The 13,911-nt window shown below is 40.1% G+C and overlaps 1 protein-coding gene across 1 annotated transcript in view; it reads left to right on the top strand.

The window, feature by feature from the left end:
- Nucleotides 1–13,911, top strand: part of HCLS1 (hematopoietic cell-specific Lyn substrate 1) — a 35,203-nt gene that overhangs the window by 1,159 nt on the left and 20,133 nt on the right. Inside the window, exons 2-6 of the mRNA XM_019952977.2 lie at nt 1,889–1,972; nt 2,529–2,602; nt 9,482–9,611; nt 11,795–11,905; nt 13,712–13,766. Of these exons, the coding sequence (XP_019808536.2) occupies nt 1,889–1,972; nt 2,529–2,602; nt 9,482–9,611; nt 11,795–11,905; nt 13,712–13,766 (454 nt within the window). The remainder of the gene's footprint in view (nt 1–1,888; nt 1,973–2,528; nt 2,603–9,481; nt 9,612–11,794; nt 11,906–13,711; nt 13,767–13,911) is intronic.

Genomic DNA, 13,911 nt, shown 5'->3' with positions numbered 1-13,911 from the left:
GAAACTTCTCTTTTCCAGTTTTATGTGTGAATTCCTTTTATGGCAGAGCTGCCCCAGAGCCAGGACCATAGGTCTTATCTACTTGCCCCCCATCCAGTACTGTCACCCCCTCGGGGGAAGCAGAACTGCTCCTGGCAGTGACTGGTCCCGCAGTCCAGCTGACTCGGTTCATACTTCCCCAGTGCCCTCTTTGCATCTCGTTAACCAATCTACCCCAGATTTCCCTTTGGCTGGTTTCCAAGGGGTTTTTCAAGGAGCTGGAGAAGGATGGAGTTTTCAAGTGAAAAGGAAAATTGGAGAGTCTGAGTGCCTGGCTGGAGAGACTGTAGATCTTAGGAGTGATTGTAAGAGGGGCTCCTTTAAGAGACAGTAAAGGGTATGGGAGTCTGAGCATGGAAGGGTGGGCCAGCTAGCAAGTGGTACCAAGGTCAAGAAGTCATAGACAAGAGCAGATGAGCATTGTCTGTTGTTTCCCCTTCACACCAAGACCCGGGACCCCACAGATGCAGAGCACCTGTGCAGCTCCTCCTGCAGGACTGGCAGGCCAGCAGAGACACTGGGGATGCCCTAGTGAAATGATAATTCAATTTAGCTGCTGCTGCTGCTAAGTCGCTTCAGTCGTGTCTGACTCTGTGCGACCCCATAGATGGCAGCCCACCAGGCTCCCCCATCCCTGGGATTCTCCAGGCAAGAACACTGGAGTGGGTTGCCATTTCCTTCTCCAATGCATGAAAGTGAAAAGTGAAAGTGAAGTCGCTCAGTCGTGTCCGACTCTTAGCAACCCCATGGACTGCGGCCCACCAGGCTTCTCCGTCCATGGGATTTTCCAGGCAAGAGTACTGAAGTGGGGTACTGTTGCCTTCTCGGGGGATGCCCTAGTGAAATGATAATTTGGCACCCCCTCAAACTGGTGTTCTCCAAATATTTCTTAAACACATCTATTTAGTTTAATAAAAGTTTAATGATTCTTAATGTTCAGAACAAGGGATTTTATATGCTCTTTTTGAACCAGTTACTGTCCTTAAAAAATAATATATCGTTGTTCTTGTTTAGTTGCTAAGTCATGTCCGACTCTTTGCAACCCCATGGATGGAGCCCACCAGGCTCCTCTGTCCATGAGATTTCCCAGGCAAAAGTGCTAGAGTGGGTTGCCATTCCATTCTCCAGAGGATCTTCCTGACCCAAGGTTCAAACCCACATTTCCTGCTTGGCAGGCAGATTCTTTACCACTGAGCCACCTGGGAAGACCAAAACATGATTAAACAGTTTTTAAAACTTGAACAATGAATGAATTAGTCTCAGCAAATAATGCCTCCCCATACACTGTTCAGTGTAGGAATTTCAGCTGAGAGCCCCTACTGATATGCAGCTGTACAGTGGCCAGTCTTAGAGTGGAGTTTAACAGATTGTAGACAGGAGTGTAGATGTTCACTTTATCAAGAACTGGGCTAATATATACCATGGCACCTATGAAAGAAGTCATATGTAGATATCTGAGTGGAATGACACTGTCATTCCAGGTATGTTCCATATCCCTCATTGATAAATGCTTTAAGCCACTGCCTGGGCTGGCCTCTTGACACAAGCGGGGGGTTTCAGCAATTTTGACAGCAAGTTATTTAGTGTTACCTACACCCATGACTTCTCTCCAGACTAAAGAACCCAGGCTACATTAGTTCGTCTTAAATATATCTGCATCGCCCTCCTCCTCTGAGCAAAAGTACTTTCCTAAAACTTTCATCTGCTTTGCTTCAGATTCTATTTTCTTCTAAGGAAAAAAAAAAAAAAAGTAAGAAACATTGGGCTACTAATCACTGGTTTCAGCATTCTTCTTTTCCCACCTCTTGATTTTTTTCATCTAATCATTCCTGTTTTCTTTCACCCTCAGATGTGGAAGTCTGTAGTAGGACATGATGTATCTGTTTCCGTGGAGACCCAGGGTGATGACTGGGACACAGACCCTGACTTTGTGGTGAGTGTGGAAATAACTTTACTTGGACAATAAGTGGCAAAGGGCAGGCATGTGGGCTACTCTGTACACTTGGAGGGGGCCTAGAAGAAGTCTGGGACTGGGCTAGCCCTAGATGGGACTGCCTGGCAGGACAGTTGTCTGCAATGAGTGGGGCCTGCATGATAGCCTGTGTTGAGACTGGAAGGAGGCAGGTGCGGATAGAGATGTTGTGACTGACAGAATTTGGAAGGCGATGCTGAGGAAGCAGATTAACTGCCAGGATTTGAGCTGGACGTGTATAACTTGCAGGGATTCAGGAGTTGTAGGAGACCTAAAGAAGAAAGTTTGAGGGATGCAGAATAGAAAGGGAGGTTTCCGAGCTCACTGCCTCAATGTTACCGTGGGGGTCTGGGAGGATAGGAGTGGAGAGGCGTCTGAGTAAAGCCGCTGACTGAAGGAAGCAGCTGATACAGGGCACGGGGGGGCGGGGGGGGGGGGTGCGTGTGTGTCAGCTGTGTGGCCCCTCAGTTTAGCACGTCTCTTGCCATCACTCACTGCTGAGTGCTGTCTTCTGTAGAATGACATCTCCGAGAAGGAACAGCGGTGGGGAGCCAAGACCATCGAGGGCTCTGGACGCACAGAGCATATCAAGTAGGTGCCAAAAGGACTGGGAGGAGGGAAAGAGGTATGGGAAGAGCCCAAGGAAAACTTGGAGACTCGGGAGAAGGAGAAAGAGAAATTCCTGTCTCCGTGTCTTTGCTTTTTCCTCTTTCTGTCCCCATGTGTCCCTCTGTGCATCATTGTGAATTTGTTTCATGTCTCTCCTCTTATCCCGCCAACCCTACTATCTGTTTTTATTTCCAGCTTCTCTGATATTTCCCCAAGTGGGTTTATAATTTTAACTGTTTCTCTTCCTTCAGTAAGACATGAGGAATTCAGAGAGGGAAGTGCTGACTTCACTAATTTATTATCTGTCTACTCATATATATATAATGTGTCTGTATTGTAGGGTGACATCAAATGGGCCAAGAAGGATTCAGTAAAATGTCAAGGGAAAGAACTTAGAATAAATGTTATTAATATAAATAAGAGGATAATATCAGGTCCCATACCTGGCCTAAATGACTTTTAAAATAAAAATTTGCATTTGACTACTTAACAGAAGCAGGAAGTGATGAATGGTAACATGAAGAAATATGACACTTGGAAAGCCTGTTGATTAAAACTATGTTGGCAATCTTAAAGATTATAACCCAATATTTTACCAGAAAAAAAAGCAAAACAAACAATAAACTCTGATACCACAAGAGAGAAGGAAGTTACACACAAATCCAGGGATTTCTGTGGGGTATAACGTGTATTAGTATTGTGAGATTCTCTCTTTTCCATGGATTATTCAGGGTTTTCTAACTAGGGCTATTTGCCTTGGATAGTGTCAGAATGTCCAATAGACACAATAAACAGTATACTAAGAGCAAAATTAAAAAGTAGATAAGTTGGCAAAATTAATCATTTTAAGCTCCACTTTAATGTCCTTTCCTCATAAACAACAGTGTTTCTACCTCATTTTCTTCTAGATTTTTTGTGGATGGTCACGCTGCACAAAGCATGCTATGAAAATTTGGCACTTGTTTATATAATTTGATAATATTTGGCACTATGAATTGTTTAATTGGACCTAAATGATTTATTTCAGGTAACTGTATGAATATCATATTTAAGGAAACTAGGCAATTCTGGAAGCAGTTGGAAAGTGAAAAAATGGAATTGGGTCATGCAGGAAGCGTCTCTGGTGCTCCTCTGTAGGCTCATCAAATCCTGCCCAAGTTAAGATGCCTTTCATTTTCTGAGAAAAGGCCACTCAGCCCTTGTATCCTGAGAGCTATTAAGATAAGCATACAAACTCTCCTTGTACCCTTCCCCTACCAGTGGCCCTCACATGCAGAGCAGGAGTAGAACATTTTAAAGAGGACCCCTAAACCCTTGCCACAAACTTATGGAAAGAGCTTGAGTTTGGATATCAGATAGATTTAGATTCAATTTACAGCTCTACTATTAATGGCAATGTGAGTTAGGCATATAAGTTCTCTGAAACTCAGCTTATTTGTTTATCCAATGAGGATGCTACTAGCTACCCTGCAGATATATGGTTAGAATTCAATGAATTAGCATGTAGCAATGTCTGTGGCCAGAGAAGTCAATGGCACCCCACTCCAGTACTCTTGCCTGGAAAATCCCATGGACGGAGGAGCCTGGTGGGCTGCAGTCCATGGGGTCGCTAGGAGTCGGGCACGACTGAGTGACTTCACTTTCACTTTTCACTTTCATGCATCAGAGAAGGAAATGGCAACCCACTCCAGTGTTCTTGCCTGGAGAATCCCAGGGACAGGGGAGCCTGGTGGGCTGCCGTCTGTGGGGTTGCACAGAGTCGGACATGACTGAAGCGACTTAGCAGCAGCAGCAGCAGCAGCAATGTCTAGTGCAGTACTTAGCACCCCCTGGCAGCTCAATAATGTTATATCCATTTCCTGTTAGTATAGATTAGTTGAATCAGATTTTCTTCCTAAAAAACCTAAAATAAACATATAAACAGATGACAATCTTCCTTATTTCTAAGTGGCATTTATTTGGACTGCTGTGTTATACAATCCAGTATATTTATTACTCTGACTGGTGACCCCTGGAGTTGTAAAATGTGGTGACCCTGGGTGTTTCCTTATTAGCCTAACTGGATCTATATCTGATAAAATAAATGGTGGGGACATTTACCCAGAAACCCACTCCTCTCCCATTTACCCAGGCTATTGAGGTGTAAAAGCCCAGTCTCTGCTAGTTCCTAGCCAGGTGATCTTGGACAGGCCACTTCCCTCTTTGATTCTCAAACTTAGCACTGGGATCAAAAAGGTCTCTAGAGGACCTTCCAGTTTTAAGTCTATAATACTCTGGGATTCTTTTTGTCTCATGTGGACTAGAACAACCTTTAAGGTCAGATGGGAATCACTAAGGTCCTTGGAAAGGAGAGGAAATAGAAGAGGAGAATAGTAGCTGCAGAGCTCAGATGATTCAAAGCAGGAAAAGGAAGTGATTGTGGTTCTCATTAATCTCACTACCATCCCCCATGATCTTTCCTTTTTAGGTCTGTGAAAATAGACCTAAAATAGTTTGAAGAGTGGTTTGGTAATTCGGTAAATAGTTCAAATGACCCTATCCATCCTTCACCTATTGTGTAGAGAAGTCCTGGGCCAGGCAGCTCCAATCAGTCTGGTGTTTCCAGGACCTGCTTGGTTTTCAAGGGTTCTTGTCTTCTCTCCATCTTCTTCTCACCAATTTTCCTCACTTATGTTCATGCACCTCTTTATGAGGCTGGATGTGAACACTGATCTGCTTCTTGTCACTATAGCTTAATTTTGCCTGTCCTAGAATTTCATGTAAATGGAGTAATACATAATGTATTTTTTGTGTCTGTCTTCTTTCACTCAGCATAATACTTTTGAGATCTATTCATGGTCTTGTGTGTATCAGTCTTTTGTTCCTTTCGAAGGTCAGGTAAAAATAAATAAAGCTGTCAAGTGAATGTGTCATGAACATTGAGTCCAAATCTTTTTCTTTACCTATATTTTTACTTCCCTTGGGAAATACCTAAAAGTAGGAGAATTCCTGAGTCATATAAAAAGTCTGTTTTAGTTTTTAAGAAACTGCTTTCTGAAAGAAATGTTTTTTCACTCCTACCAATAATGGATGAGTTTTAATTGTCTTTGTCTACACTTTGTATACACTTACTTTGTTAGTATTTTTAATCATTTTTGTAAGTGTGTAGTGATTTTAACTTGTATTTTTCTGCTGGTTAATTTTATTGAACATCTTTTCACGTGCCATTCATGTATTTTCATATGTCTTCATTTTGAAGTGTCTATTCAAATCTTTTTCTCATTTTTAAAGTGGGTTATTTGTATTCTTTTGAGTTTTAAGAGTTCTTTAAATATTCTAGATAAAAGTCTTTTGTGACATGTATGTTTTATAAATATTTTCTGCCAGATTATAACTTGCCTTTTCACTCTATTAATGGCTTATTTTAAAGATCAAAATATGTTAATTCTGATGAAGTCTAATTTTATCAAAATTTTTTATGGTCAGTGCCTATGTGTCTAGGAAATTTTTGCCTACCTCAAATTGTGAAGATTTTTTCCTATGTCTTTTTCTAAAAGACTTATAGTTTTAGCTTTTACATTTAAGTCTATAATTTATTTCAAATTTGTTTCTGTGTACGGTATGAGGCAGAGATTGAGGTTCATTTTATTTCCATTTGCAGATTTCATTATTCCCACATCATTAAAAGACTATTCTTTCTTCATTGACTTACCTAGCATCTTTGACCATATATGTGAAGGTCCATATCTAAACTATTTTATTGATTTATGTCTGCTCTGGCCCATACCATACTGCACTGAATGTTGTAACATTATTGTACTGTACCTTTTATTGTAGCAAAATGAAATCGGGTAGTCCTTCAACTTTGCGCTCCTTTAAAAAATAACTTTTTATTATCCCAGAACTTTTACCTTTCCACACACATTTTAGAATTAGCTAGTTGATTCCTACAAAAATTCCTGTTGGTATTTTGACTGGGATTACACTGAATCTATAGATCATAGATTTGGAGAGAACTTACATCTTAATGATCTCAAGTTTTCCAAGCCATGAATATGGGGTATGTTTCCATTTACTTAGATCTTCTTTAATCTTTTCAGAAATGTTTTTCAGTGTTCAGGTCTTGCACATATTTATTTAAAGTTATTCTAAAATATTTAGTGTTATTTCATGTGATGGTAAGTAGAATTTATTTTTAACTTTAAATTCTCAAATGTCTGTGGCTAGTATGTAGAAATAAAATTTCTTTTGATTGTAGTCTTGTTTTCTGGGACCTTGCTAAATGTACTGAATAGTTCTAGTAGCAAACTGATGTAGATTCTTTAGAACTTTCTTTGTCTATGGTCATTGTTTGTGAATAAAATCTTATAGTCTGAGTCACTAATTTTTGTGCTTTTACTTTTATCATAATAACAACAAAAAAAGTCTGTTCCTTCTCTTAGCTCATCTTTGAGGTCCTGGTTACTATAAACTATATTGCTTTATCAATTCCAAGGCAAGGTATTTTAAGACTTTAAATAGGTTTCTGAGAGTTAATGTGTCAAGTTTCTTAGGTATACCAATTAGGACATTGAAACATAACTTTTAGTTTCCTCTCTATATCTTGCATCTGATCACTATTTTCATATATTAATTATCTTTGTATTGTCAGAGTCTAATGGTACTTCACACTAAAAAAATTTAATAAACATTTAATTAATATTTATTTAATAATGGAATAATATAACACATTTATAGTAGCTTCAGCTATAGTCTAAAGAATTTGGTAAAAAGTTGGTCTTTGCTGGCCCCAACATTTTCATTCAAATTTTATTATCTGTTGTCATGATTCTCTGATTAGCCTCACTGCCAACTATTAGGGGGATATTCCTGAATCTCATTTTCTAATCCCTTTAAAAACTTGTTTCAACTATAATGCAGTTATGATTCATGCAACAGTGACTGGATTTATTAAAACTTTGCATATTTTCCCCCACTTGAAAGTAATGTCTAGTCCCATTTTCTTTATTCTTCATCTGAATACTTTGGTTGGGAAATATTGGTCATTTACCTGTTCTTGGCACCAGTAACTTTTTTGGACACAGACAGTTCTAAAATGTTGATGTTGTCAAACTAGCAACACAGGATCTCTGCCTTCCCTGCTGCCAGAGGGTTTAGAGCAGGCACAGGAACAGAGGGTTCTTCCAGCTCTTAGCTTAATTTCATCTGGGTCAAAGCCAATTTTCTAAAATTAACTTTGACTAAAGCTGAGATGACTTTTAAAAAAGACTTCTGGTGGCCTTACACTACAAGGCCACAAGATGGATCTATTCTTCCATGAAAGAGGAGAATTTTGCCTATGAGATGGCCACTCTAACTGTAAGCAAAATATCTGGTTTATATGAACTAGTAAATTTCCAGGAAAATTGCTATCTCAGTTCTCCAAACCTCCATTTCTCGCTGCAGGAAATTAAATTTTTTATTTTTTTAAAAATAAAATTCTCTTGCCCAAGTGTTTCTAAGAATCCCCAGTGGTCGTCATATGTGTCCAAGTATCAGTTCTGATTGTCACTTATTGGTCCTGGAGTTGGTGCTGGTGCTGAGCTATCACTTCATATCCTCAGGCCAAACAAATAGCCATAGATGTTCTGTGTATTGTGCTGTGCTTAGTTGCTTCAGTCATGTCCAACTCTTTGTGACCCTATGGACTGTGGCCCACCAGGTTCCTCTGTCCATGGGATTCTCTAGGCAAGAATACTGGAGTGGGTTGCCATTTCCTTCTCTCGGGGATCTTCCTGACCCAGGGATCAAACTTGCTTTTCTTATGTCTTCTTCATTGATAGACAAGCTCTTTACCACTAGCATCACCATGGAGAAGCCAATGGCACTCCACTCCAGTACTCTTGCCTGGAAAATCCCATGGACGGAGGAGCCTGGTAGGCTGCAGTCCATGGGGTTGCTAAGGGTCGGACACGACTGAGCGACTTCACTTTCACTTTTCACTTTCATGCATTGGAGAAGGAAATGGCAACCCACTCCAGTGTTCTTGCCTGGAGAATCCCAGGGACGAGGGAGCCTGGTGGGCTGCCATCTATGGGGTCACACAGAGTCAGACACGACTCACGTGACTTAGCAGCAGCAGCACCACCACCACCACCATGGTAAAGATGTTCTCTTAAGGATAGAGGTGTCCCAGACAAAGGTTATTAATTTTTAGTTCTCTCAGGAATAAGCAGATTTAGGGGCAGTGTGAAGGGCATTCATTTTGACAAGAAGAGACATAAAATACTTTATATGTAGATAAATTCCTCAATGATGTATTTTTCCTACTCAATGTCTTTAATGACTTCCTCATGTGCCATTAAAAAGTAATGTGCAATTTACTTAACTATTCCCCAATTTTCTCCACATAAAATGTTTCTTGGTTCTTATTATTAAATACAGTGTTTCAGTGAATATCATTAGACACTGCACTTTGCCACAGTTAAAATTATTTCCTTGGGATAGACTTCTAGAATGTGTGGGTAAAGGGTATATGAATCTTTTTGTGCTTCTTGAGGTAGAATACCTAATTGTTAGACAGCAAATCCATTCAGAGAGGAAAATAACTCTTCAGTTACTGGCCTCTAACATTCAGGAACATGAGTCTAAATATCAGAAGGTTATTTAGTGAACAAAATGACAGACTAGAGGATACTATTGGTTTATGAAGAGTTCGTATCAGGGTATATATGCCGGCCACACTAATCCCTTACTCCCAGACCCAGCACAGGTTATTTGGGACTTGTTTGTGACTATTGCTAAAAATGAACAGAACACACTGCAAAATTACTATTTTTCTGGCAAGGAGGGTTCATTGGCTTCTCTGTGCTAGACAAGTCTCTGTGATGTGTTTGCTTCCAGCATCCACCAGCTGAGGAACAAAGTATCAGAGGAGCATGATATTCTCAAGAAGAAAGAGATGGAGTCAGGGCCCAAAGCATCTCATGGCTATGGAGGTCGGTTTGGAGTGGAAAAAGACCGAATGGACAAGGTGAATTGAAAGAGGATATTTGCTTTTTTTAAAAAAAAAAAAAAAAACAAAACGATAAATCGAGTCATTTGTTGATTTTATGGTTAAAACTTACTCAAAAGTAAAACATCCATTTGGTTTTAAAATTGAATGTCCAGGGGCTTCCCTGGTGATCCAGTGGTTAAGATGCCGAGTTCCCAATGCAGGGGGCCTGAGTTCGATCCCTAGTCAGGGAACTAGACCCCACATGCCACGGCTACAGATCCTGCATACCATGACTAATACCTGGTACAGGCAAATAAAATAAGTATTAAAATAGAATGTCCACATATTATTTGTATCATTTTCCCCTGATTTCAACATGTAATACATAGATGGCAGAAAATGGGAGCCAAGAATTTAGAAGAACTGGCCTAGTGTAGGCTCACCTACACTGTAATTCCTAGACTGAAGAGACACGGAACACACATAGAGAAGGGGAAAACAGGTTTTAAAATCATTTACTGTTTTCAAATGCATGTGTATTATGTCTTTGCTGCAACTTCTTTTACTGTTTACTGTTTATTTAGTGGGGTTTTTTTTTAAACATTTTATATATCACTTATGATTTGCACATAGGTGTGAAAAATATTGATGGGGATTTATCTATTAGATGCCCTTGAATATAATATTATCTTTCCTTTATCCACTAGATACTATGAAAGTATGATACAAGAAAGCTTGTATGGTGAATCATATTTTTCCATTGATTTTCCTAACCTCAAAAATAGAGATATATTCCTATAAATAAAAAAATGTTTAATCTCCACAGAGAAAAAACAATTCAATGAAAACCTTTAGTCCACCCTCAAGAAGTCATTATGTAAAATGCAGTCCAGACACTGTATTCTCCTACAGAATTCCTAGGAAAAAGAAATGTAGATAAGCAGTCATTCATTCTTGAATTCAGCAAGCAAAGTTGACCTGCTGCTGCTGCTGCTGCTAAGTCGCTTCAGTCGTGTCCGACTCTGTGCAACCCCATAGACGGCAGCCCACCAGGCTTCCCCGTCCCTGGGATTCTCCAGGCAAGAACACTGGAGTGGGTTGCCATTTCCTTCTCCAATGTGTGAAAGTGAAAAGTGAAAGTGAAGTCGCTCAGTCGTGTCCGACTCTTCTCGACCCCATGGACTGGACTGCAGCCTGACCTACTCAGACCCAAAAATACTGCAAAGTGAGCTCCCAGGAGCTCATATAGGGCAGTGCTTCACATCAGTCTCTGTATTTATGTCAGCATGGAATTGGAAATGCAGGAGGAAGAGGAAGCTTTCTAATTTCTTCTTAGTTGAGACTCTTTAAGGTATCACTGTTTGGTTTGAATACTGTTGTGGTTTTCCATTTCATTCTCCAAGGGATCTTCCCAACCCAGGGATTTAACCTGGATCTCCTGCGTTGCAGGCAAATTCTTTACCATCTGAGCCACCAGGGAAGCCCATTTGGTTTGAAGTATTATTCAGTTCTAAGGTTATTAAAGCATCCATGTCAAAACATTGAAAGGGACATACCTTTCAAAACCAAGTAGAAAATGGTAGGGGGAAAAAGTGGAAGAGGGTGTTTAAAAAATAAAATTTTATGTCATGACTACGCATGGTATTGTCTACCAGCCCCATTTGGCATACAGAGTCAGTCACTTAATATCAGGGCTCATGTGGCACTTCGGAGCCTTGATGGTCTTACAGGAACAAAGATGCAAAACAAAATCACCTGGTTGTGTTAGAGAAATATTCAGTCCTGGCTATGGCATCTTGTCAGTCCCCTTAGGTCTCTCCTTGGTAACTACCCTCATTCCTATTTCGATACACAAAGCCCTTGTTTCAGCCTCTTTTGTTTCTAGTTTAAACACCACTCTGTCTATGCAGTCTCTATCCTCCTGGTTCCCAACCCATCTTATGGGAGTTTCCTAGAGGATGGGCTCCTAGTGGTATTAAAGAAGAAGCAGGATGTGCACGGCTCCAGAAAGACTTACGGTGCTCTCCCATTACATGTTCCTTGGCACTACTGTCAGATTATCAGTATAGTATATATACAGTATATATCAACATAGGTTATCAGTATGGCCCAGAATGAAATTTCTTGTATTCGTACATCCTGTCCTGTCTCTGCATCATTTTATTTTTCCTTTGGTCATTTTTTATCTACTTACTCATTCCCACCTTGATTTTTCTCAGAGTGCCGTGGGCCATGAGTACGTTGCTGAGGTGGAGAAGCACTCTTCTCAGACTGATGCTGCCAGAGGCTTTGGGGGTAAATATGGAGTTGAGAAGGACCGGGCAGACAAGGTAAGTGACAACACTCTCTCCCTGCACCATCCAACTCAGATCATGTGGGACTTACCAACAATACCTTGAATGTAGGCCTGTGCTTCTCCTGTGGAAAGATGGGGCAGTGGTCTCAAGGAGGGTCCATCGTGAGAATGGCTCCTCACAACTACCTCAGCGAGTTCTTTGGTGCCACTGTTGGAGGCCACATCCTGAGCTGAAAGGTGTTCATTTAAAAGACACGAAGACTTTCGAACTCTGAATCAGGAATCCCTAAGCCATTGGTTTTGTCAGTCCTGTGTGCATGAAGAGAAAAGTGGAAATTCCAAAGCTCCTCCTTTGGCCTAATAGCAAAGTCTTATAAATATTTATGCCTTTCAGGAAAACAGAAATATCAGCTGAAATATTATTACGATGGTAGCAAATAATCAAGTAAAACCACTAATTAAGGTTACTTTTAGAATGTAAATGTTACTTTTCACAGCATTTAGCACCAACTGGCTACAGTCCAGGTGTTTTTAAGGACTTCTTTGTACAAAGAGGAGTTGTGAAGAGAGAGAAAAAGAAAGGACAGTATGAGTACAGATGACAGAGTGGTCAGGAGAGTAAGACTGATAACTCATTCATGTTCTCATTGTCACACCTTAGTAGATCAGTTTCTTTGAGCTCATTTTTTATGGTGCAAAGTAGTCTCTCTGCCCCACAGCAGCACATAGAAAGGCTATCTTCACTGCTACCTGAGCTTTTAATTTTTTTTTTTAACTTACAGTTGTTAATAAGTGGGCCTGAATCCTTAAAGCTAAGTGTTAGAATGTTATTTGAATTGTAGGTTGTTAAAAAAATAAAGCACAGAAAAATTAAAAACATACTGTAAAGTAAAGGAGAACCATAGAGGATAATGTTTAAAAGCAGTAATGGAAATATGGAGCTTGTAATGTTCTTCTCTAATCAGGGTGGAATTTCCCTTCCATCTTGGCCCCCCTTCTGCCTTTGCCTACTTTTTCATTGTTATTTCTTTCATCTTCTGCCTCACCAGCTACAAACTATTCACCTTAACAGCCAGTGTGTCTTGTAAATAAAGAAAAAAATACATACTAATAGCTTTTAAAATGCAAAATATAGACTTGCTTAGAGACTCATAATTACTACGCCATTTGGGGACACAGCTATGTTAGGTATTTGCCAAGATATCCAGGCCCAAAGCAGCTAGGATCCAGATTCTCCTGGCTGCCTCTTATCCAACAAAATCCACATCTCTGGGTTTGAGCTGCTGTGTAAGAAAAGAGAAGTGTAGTGTAATCAGTCAGTATAGGATGATATCACTTAACATGTGCATGGTGCTTTATAGTTTACAAGGCACTTTTCTAGTTATTGTCTCATTTTAGTTTAGTAAGAGTTAGGAAGAAAAACACTGACTTAATGAGTGACCTACACTCTCTGTAGCTTTCCCATTTAGTCCTCACAATATCCCAAATATACTGGAATCATTTTACAGTTGAGTTAGTAAGACAGATATACCTATTTTTATTTCATGTTTGAAGAACCTGAGGTTCAGGAATATTAAAAAAGTTACACAACTATAAAAAGGGAAGTGAGGTTAGGATTTGGATCTAGATCTATCTGTGTGCAGAGCCTGTGGTCATTGCTCTGTATTATGCTGCCTTTACACCAGCCTGTCAGGGTACTATTTGTTTCTACATTGGACTCCTATACTCAGCTTTGAACCCCTATAACTAACTCCTGGGCTGAGTTAGGTGTTAAGGGTATGTGAGGGAAGGGGAAACATTAACTTTGACTCTAACTGATTCTCTCTCCTTTTCTCTGTAGTCAGCAGTTGGTTTTGATTACAAAGGAGAAGTGGAGAAACACACATCTCAGAAAGGCAAGGACCCTGCACTTCAACCTGACTGCTCAGACTTCAGCTCCCAACAGCCATCATCAACTCCCTTTAGTTCCATGACCCAGTTCCCCACCACTTTATTTTTAAAATCCAAGCCTGTGCTTGCTTCTTTCTCCTTTATTACTTT

The sequence above is a fragment of the Bos indicus genome, chromosome 1 (genome assembly GCF_029378745.1).
Source record: "Bos indicus isolate NIAB-ARS_2022 breed Sahiwal x Tharparkar chromosome 1, NIAB-ARS_B.indTharparkar_mat_pri_1.0, whole genome shotgun sequence".
NCBI classification, from domain to species: domain Eukaryota; kingdom Metazoa; phylum Chordata; class Mammalia; order Artiodactyla; family Bovidae; genus Bos; species Bos indicus.
The sequence above is the reverse complement of the archived record's forward strand: the minus strand, read 5'-3'. Positions and strand labels throughout refer to the sequence as shown.